An 8,452-nucleotide genomic window follows, 5' to 3' on the forward strand; every position below is an offset into this window, starting at 1 on the left:
TCCTGTCCAGCCCAGTGCAGGGTGCTGTGACATGTCTTGAAAGCAGGAAGGGAGAACAGTCCAGCCCCCAGGCCTGGCTCCCTGCAGCCCAGGAGATTAAACTGTCCAATTCAGTCATCTCCATCCATCATCACACTGAGGTCATGCCTCAAAAGCAGCAGTGAGGGCTGGAGGCAAATAATGAATCCTCCAGACTGGGACTGTCTCTTTGAGTGCTTTCCTCCTCCACTGAGGACACCATCTCCCAGCCACGCCTGCTCAGGATCACCCAGAAACACACCCAGTGTTTGCCTGCTCCTGACAAAGGGTGTAAGAAAGAGGGAGGAGGTATTTTGGCTTGTGGAAGGTCTGAGGAATTTTCCCATTTCCTAATGCCATTCCTTTGTGTCCTCTCTTCCAGGAACAGTATAAATTTGTATACGAGGTTGCACTGGAATACTTGAGTTCCTTTTAGCCCGGAGAAGGGAGGGGACCCCACGATGTGCCAGACCCCAAACTCTGGCGGATGCTTCTCCCCTGCCCTGCACTGGAAAGCAGTAACAAGTGTGGGAAGGAAAAACTTCTCCTTCCTTCTCAGCAAGAGACTGAGGTTGCAGAGACCTCGCTGGAAGGAGGAGACGATGCCTGTGTGTGCTGCTGCCTGCTTTCTATCGGAACATCTACTGCTTCTTAAATAACTTACTGTAAAAATTAGCAAAATGGGAGACAGGCTGAAAGACTGGACTTTCTAATCCCCTCTGACTTCTCTTTTGGATTGTGTTTTTGTTCTGCTTGCTGCAGAGTGGGGAAGGAATGAAACCCTTAGGAAATTCTCTTTTAAATGTCTCCTTTTTAATTTATAATTTTGTTCTCAAATCCCAGCCTTTTAATTTTTTAATTTCATGCAGCAGTCATTTGGGAAAAATGAGATAGCCATAGGGGATACATGAAATGTTTCATTACAATTTGTCTACCTTATCTGTTTCCTTTTATTTGTTTTTCCAAATGAAAAGGCCAACACACAAAAAAAAAAAGAAAAAAAAAAAGAGAAAAAAAAAAAAGAGACTACACTGGAATTCCCTTCCCAAATGTAGTCCCTTTAAGCATGAAAATAGATGGTGGAGATGAGAAGCTGTTCATGGATTCACTGCCTCCACACCAATATTTCCTCCCAGTTTCTGCTTGACTTCCAGGGCTGTGCATGACCCAGTTCCATCCTCTGGTCTGTGTCCTTTCATTGCTGGTGAAGCTGTTGAGGTTTCCCAGCCACTTGAACCTGAAGGTTCAATATTTGCATCAAACAAATGGCATTTGTCTCACAAATTCGGGAGCGTGGTTACCGCATTTCCCAGGTACTGGGGGCAGTGTGTCTTTGACAAACAGGGTATGAAGTAGGTATTATTGCTCATGTATGATGTATGACTATTTTTTATTTATTATTTGTATTGCTGTAGAACTTAGGACCCCTAGTCATGCCAGGACCCTGCTGAACTAGGCACTGTGCAAGCAGACAGCAAAGAAAAGTTCCTGCTCAAGAGTTTAAAGTCTGAAAGTTCTTAAAATTGAGTATGGGCAAGATTTCCTCACTATTTCCAGCCCCTACAAACTTCAAAATTGTAACCCAGTGGAGCTGAAGGAAAGGTGATGTACATACACAGAAACCTGTTCTGACACCTGGAAACAGAAGTGTTAGCCTAGCACAGCAACTTCTCTTCTTATCAAAACAGCTTTTGTTTTCTTCTGCAAAAATGCCTGTGCAAGTTTCCTCCTCTCAAACAAACACCAGATGTGTTTTGCCATGGTTCTGGACCCCATTCTGCCTTCTTAGCAGCTAAGAAATTGCTTTTCTGAAAAAGTATGTTTAAGTAGTTAATCACTAAGGTCTGCAGGGTAATCTTGGGGAAAAAAAAAAAGGAATGAACAAGACTTTACAATAATTAGTATTTCAATTTAGCCATTTCTTTATCTTGAGGGTGTGGGATATGAGGTTGCTCTCTGTGTGTAAATTAGATTCTTGGGTGTAATTTCTTCAAATTCAGACTTGCTAAAAGATAGACTGAAGGTAAGACTAAGGAAACTCCAATTTTCTTATCACCCTGTAGTTTCCACCCTCAGGTAAACATTGAGAGGCTGCTGGGAGCTGTGTCCTGCCCATGCCTGGCACAGAGCATGCCAGAAGTTCAAAATGCTTTGCTAACTCTTTGAATTCAAAAGGCACCTCTGTTTTCTGGTCATTCTTTCTTCAGTAGTCACACACTCACCTTGACCAGGAGGGATGGAAGTGAAATCTGGCTAAAGCAGCTCTTGACTCAGACACACCAGGACCCAACCAAAGCATTGTCATCCACCAGCACCTGCACCAGCCTAGGGAAGGGTGCTTGGAGTTTCATTAATCCCCCTCCTGATAAGCAAAGGATGCTGAACCACCTGGGGTTTCTCTAAGGAGCTTTGGATTCTTGGCTTTAACATCATGAAGGTCTTAACTGATCATGAACCACCTCACAGGAGTCTCTGTGCTGTTTCTGGCTGGTCCTTTCTGTTGCCTGCAAAAGAATCATGAAATTAACTTTAGTTCCAGCTGGGGCTGCCACTGGGTGTCTGGCATCTCAAGGGACAGGCTGGTCTGAATTGGGTTTTTTATTTTATGCAACTAAACAACACAATTCAGCAGGAAAAATAACTAGAAGGCAAAGTGAAACTATGAGATAAAAGTGAGAGAAGTACAATACTGGTGTTTTGATTACAGGTGGATGTGACAGTGTAGGTCAGGAGCTGGGAGAGAAAAGGGAAGAGGGAATTCTAATCCCAGGATGGGATTTTTCAACAACTGCCCAAGTATGAAGGAGCTACAAGTCAGCAAAGTGGTTTTGACTCTGCTGACTCCAGAAAGCCAAAGGGAACCACTCCCTGTGGATATAATGGAAATATTAATTAGTATTTAGCATTCTGTTAATTTTACATGGAAAGTGGGACAGTGACAGGTCTCCCTCGTGACTTAGGGGAGGGAAGCCAGCACTGAAGGTGACAGCTGGGATAAGGGAACAGAGAGGTAAAGAAATGCCAGGATCACTGAGGTGTGAAGTGTAGGAGGTAATTTAGGCTTAACTTAAAAGAAAGTGGATTGAAATGCCAGAGTTAAGCAACAGGAGGGGTGTGTGAGTGAGGGGAAGGAGGTGTGGGATGAGCAGAGCAGAACAGCACTGGCACTGCAGAGGTTTAGGGTCTGGAGGTAGGTTTGGATGTGTTTTATGGTATGGAAACACTACTAAAGGGTCAGGTACCTGTATCAGCTGGCTCACAGCAACTCACTGTGTGCTCAGCCCTCTGCAAACGCCAAGTGATGTTGGCACAAACTGCAGGGAAAGATATTTAAGCTAAATTTTACATTTTATAGGAGTTCAATGCAAATGTTGGTTACCACAGCCCGACTGTTAGTCACAGCTTATTATGTGGCCACTCAACCATGTGTCTGAAGTTCCTAATGTCCAGCCTACAACCCATATGGAAAGATGCTCAGCAGACACTGCAGATTGTGTTGCCAAAGTGTTATAAATTCCTGCAGTTACAGTGCTTTTGGGGGACTGACCCAGCTCCAGACGCTGTTGGCTCAGGGATCTTCATGCTGTTCCTCCCTACACAGTGTATATATGCCAAGGGTGAATTAATGATGAAGGGAATTGTGTGGAAAAGCTCACTTTAAATCACTTTATTACCTTGAGGTTGTTCAAACCCTAGAGAACAGCTCATAGTGAAGTAGGTAATGTGTTTGAAGCAAGATTATGGGTGATGGGTTTGTTTTCATGGGGAAAGAAAGAAATTATGAGAAGAGATAAAGGAGGTTTTCTCACTCCTGGAAGGATTAATAGTCAGTGTGAGCTTTTCAGCCTAAGCATCCCCTGCTGTGGATGAAAAGTGATAATATGCAGTAAAAAAAGGTGAATTCCTCAGTGATTGAATTTTAGGCTGGAAAAAATACCATATTGAAAATATTTGAATGGACATAATGAAGATGAACTTACTCCCTTGGAGACATCCTTCAGGGCTGAGGGGAACTGTGTGTGACAGCACAGAGTTGGTGTAAAGTTTGGTCTGCATTACAAGGAAGTAGAAACAGGTGGTTCAGGGTCACTATCTCATATAGGCCATAACCAACATCTTAAATTATTAATGGATGTAACTGCAACAATGAATTCCACTGGTTTTCAGTAGTTTTTTGCCTTTCATTCTGGAGCTCTAAACTCTCTGGAAAAAAAAAACAAAAACAAAAAAAGCCCTGTAGCCACTTAGACCCCACAGTAGTAGATTTAAGCCTGTGGATATTGAACTGGCTTTTCCACTTTCCACTTTTAGTAGTAGTTTGTGGGATTCCTCTTGGGAATCTCAAGCCAGGGATTTCTGGTCACTGCTCTTGGTGTGCTGTAGAGCAGGAGGAAGGAGAGAGGCTCCTGCAGCAGGTGGTTCAGGAGGCAGTTAAACCAGTTTCCATCTGAAAAAGAAAGAAAGGAGAGGAAATCTCCTTTGGGAGAAACAAAACATTGGAGGAGAAGGCAGATGGAATGTATCCTGACACAGGTAGGAAATTTGCACCTTGCTCTCTCATTCTTGCACAGCTGCTCTCATCCCTCTCTCACTCTTGTGAGTTCCTGCCAAGACCATAAAAAACAGGTAATGTCACATTCCATGCTGTGGAGATGGAGCACTCGGAGTGTGACAGAGGGAATAAATCCTGAGGGACAAAGATAAAAGAAGATTTGCTCAAGAGAGGAATCTTCAAATAAGAGGTGCTTCTATCTGTCATACTCGCAGAATTTTTAGTGAAGTCGTCACAGAGCAGTGCACAGTCCTGGCATGGGCCTGGATGGGCAATGTGGTGGAAAAGTTCCCCCTGGAAAACTTCATTGTCCTGTAATAAGTGTGAGCAATCAGCTCCATGATGTTGGCAGCACAGTTAAGCTTTGTGATCTCTCCAGCCATTGCAAGGGGCGTCTCAAAACCTTGGTGTCAAACTGCTGCATTTTCATTTGAGAATCTTTAATTTGTCTTAAGTGTACAAAAGACAGTCAACCCCAATTTTTTTTAGGAAAATAAAGGCGGCCATGTGGCAAAGGTGACAACATCTATTCACCATAAGCATTGCCATTGGGTCAAAAATTCCATTTTCCTGCTGTGTGAGGGCAGAACCAAGCTTTGCAGCTGCCCTGCCCAGAGAGGGGAACGGGAGGAGCCAGCTAAGTCAGAGACAGATGTGAGCAATGAGGATTCTCTTAACCCTCCTGCACTCCTGCTTATTTAGATTGCAGTCTTCTATAGCCATACATACATAATATACAACTTCAATGCAAGTGCTCTTTCTTTCCCTGTTCCCAAAAATACCTACAGCTCTTTTTCCTCGAGGGTGAGCCAACAGCATAGCGAGCAAAGCCCAGTTTGGCAAGGACCACAAGGAAAATCCATCATGTATTATCTGTTCATTGACTTGGAAAAGGTATCAATCATCTCCCTCATATGCATACTTGAAGAATGTACAATTTTCTCAAACTGTCAAGCAGAATCATACATTTTCATATACTAAGACCAAATCCTGGTGGTATGGAGTGTGATGGAAAGAAAAAAAAAAAAAGAGAGACAAAAACTTGCTGACTTCCAGTGACCTCTAGTCTATAACCTTCATTTGCTGTGTTAAAATATTTTAAAAGTTTCTCTTGTGAAAAAAAAAAAGTAAACTATGCTCAGAATATCCTCCAGTTTAATTGGGACTAGCAGAATGTTAAAACCTGGCAGCTTTTCCAGTCTGTAAAAACATGAGAGATCTAAATTAGTCTTTCCATCCTTTTCCCAGTTCATGCAGCAGATTTTCCACCACTATTCTGTTTTCAACCTGAGCCTTAAAAGACACACTAATGCAGCAGACTGAATGCCAGATGCTGGTGTTCCCATAGTGTTTCCTGGCAGGGGGGGTGGGAAATAAAAATAAAAAAAAGATGAAAAGGGAAAAGAACAAACTAAAATGTTTTTTTTTCTTGGAATTCAATTCAATGAGCTGTTTCTGAGCAGTGTAAACATGAGCCAGTCCATGCTGCTGGGGAGGTACAGGGTGAAGATGCTGCTGATATCCCTTAGGGTCCAATCCTGATATTTCATATATAGGTACCCAAGAGTGTGGTGGCTCCTTTAGTGGAGGCAATTGTCACAGAAGTGTTACAGTGGAGATGTGTGACCCTGAAATGCCACTCCTTGGGACACCCTGTGAGACACCTCAAGTGTTTCACTGTGGAGCTGGATTTCCTTGTGTGAGTACATCATCTTTCAGTGGGGACCTCCAGGAAATCTTTGTGTGAAATAACAGAAAGGAGTGTGTTTTGGGGGATGGAAGAGGAAGTGGGGCCAGCACTTTACAAACTTTCATGAATTTAGATACTCTGATACTCCCCAGGACAAGCACAGCTCAGTTTTTCACATTGCTGACAGTCAAACCAAACTTCATGTGCTGGACTTCCCTGTACCTGGAGCAGGACTGGAATTACCCCCTCATTGCCCCTCTAGCCCTTTCTTGCATTGCCAGCATTTAAACACTGTACTTCTATGCCAAAAGTTTGAGCTGCATCCTTAACACATCCCTTAACCCACCCCGACTAACCGCAGTGACAACATTCACTCCCACACTGATTTAATCTCCTCCCTCCCCGCACCGACCCTGTGGGAACCCCAATGTGCCAGCATCACTTCTTGCCAGCCTTGTCACCACTTCCCAGGGCGATGCTGTGGCTGCCATTCCAGCTCCCTGGGTGTGTTTTGGGCAGGGAGGAGTGCTGCATGAGAGCCAGTCTCTGCTGTTGCCATGCCATGCCTCTCCTCCCCTCGGCCTTTATGGATTACTGGTGAAAATCACTTGTACAGTTTGGATGTTTGATAGATAAAGCACGTATGAAAAAAAAAAAAAGGAAAAAAATATAAATACAAAACTCTCAACACTGTGCATTCAGTGTCTTTTCTTTCTAGCTTAAAAGAAGGAAGGTAAATAATGTCAAGTCAATGAATATCAGATATATTTTTTGACTGTACATTACAGTGAAGTGTAATCTTTTTTTTACAACTGCGAGTCCATCTTATTTATTCTTGTAAATGTTCCCAGACAATGTTTGTAATATGGGCTGTGTTGCAAATCCATAAAATAAATCTGTGATCTGAGATTAATGTTTTACTAAGAGACTCTTGTACTTGTGCCTTTTCTTTGCTCTTAGAGAAGACAGGGCATTGTGAGCAGCACTGCTGGAAATGATGGGGTGATTGCATGACAAAAAATAAGACCGGCATCTTGTCACAGTGATGGGCTTTGCATCATGGTTGTCATTAAGGAGATGAAGAGCAGCAAAGAGAATTCAGCAGGCACTTCAGCCTAGCTGCACATTTTGTGTCAGTCCTCTCAGAAATCCTGTGGATGTCAGCTAAGTAGTTTTGAAAATTACAGTCTTAGCAGCATGGGTTAGAGCAAAGCATATTTTTTGCAACTTTTTCTCTCTAGCAGGTATTACTGTATTGTTTCCTTGGTACTCAGTGCTGAATGACAATTGCTGATAGGTTCCTGAGATTTTTCTGGTGGTTTCTATAGATGGGCTGTGCTGGTTCAGCTGAGGTAAGGTCCCTTCCCAGTGGTTGGTTTGGGGCTGGGGTTTGGGTTTGTGCTGAACACAGGGTTGATAATGCAGATGTTTTTGTTGTTGCTGAGCAGGGGTTGCCCAGAGCCAAGGGCTCTCCTCGTACAGCCCCACTGGGGAGGGGCTGGGGGTGTGTGGGAGGCTGGGAGGAGGCACAGCCAGGAGAGGTGACCCAAACTGACCAAAACAAGTCCCAGAGTATGTGACATCATGCATGAAGTGGGGGAGGAAGATAGAAAAGGGGAACATTTGGAGGGATGGTGCTTTTCTTCCCAGGTAGCCAATTAGTGTGATGGGGCCCTGCTCACCTGAGGATGGCTGAACCTGCCTGGCCATGGGAAGAGAGGAATGTACTCCTTGCTTTGCTTTCTCCTTGTTTTGCTTTCTCCTTGTTTGCACAGCTTTTGATTTCCCTGCTTTATCCTGACCCACAGGCTTTCTGGCTTTTATCCTTCCCATTCCTTCCCTGATCCAGCTGGAGGGGGGTGGGTGAGCCCCATGTGGGGTTTGGTTGTTGTAAATCATGACACAGAGCCATGGAAATCATGGAATATCCTGAGCTGGGAGGGACCCACAAAAATCACTGAGTCCAATCCCAGCCCTGCCCAGACCCCCCAACAACCCCACCCTGGGCATCCCTGGCAGCGCTGTCCAAACGCTCCTGGAGCTCTGGCAGCCTCGGGGCCGTGCCCATTCCCTGGGGAGCCTGGCCAGTGCCAGCACCTCTGGGGAAGAACCTTGCCCTGACATCCAGCCTGAGCCTCCCCCAAACAGTTCCATTCCATTTTCCTGAGTCCTGCCACTGGTGACAAGACTGA

At 44.4% G+C, this 8,452-nt stretch overlaps 1 protein-coding gene across 7 annotated transcripts in view; it reads left to right on the top strand.

The window, feature by feature from the left end:
• The window catches only part of PTPRT (protein tyrosine phosphatase receptor type T), a 435,686-nt gene extending 428,500 nt beyond the window's left edge, over positions 1-7,186 (top strand). For all 7 annotated transcript variants that reach the window (XM_015647508.2, XM_033519067.1, XM_033519069.1 and 4 more), the window contains one exon: positions 401-7,186. In XM_015647508.2, the coding sequence (XP_015502994.1) occupies positions 401-454 (54 nt within the window). In that variant the 3' untranslated portion in view covers positions 455-7,186. The remainder of the gene's footprint in view (positions 1-400) is intronic.
• Positions 7,187-8,452: the final 1,266 nt, after the last annotated feature.

This window comes from Parus major, chromosome 20, assembly GCF_001522545.3.
Source record: "Parus major isolate Abel chromosome 20, Parus_major1.1, whole genome shotgun sequence".
NCBI lineage: Eukaryota > Metazoa > Chordata > Aves > Passeriformes > Paridae > Parus > Parus major.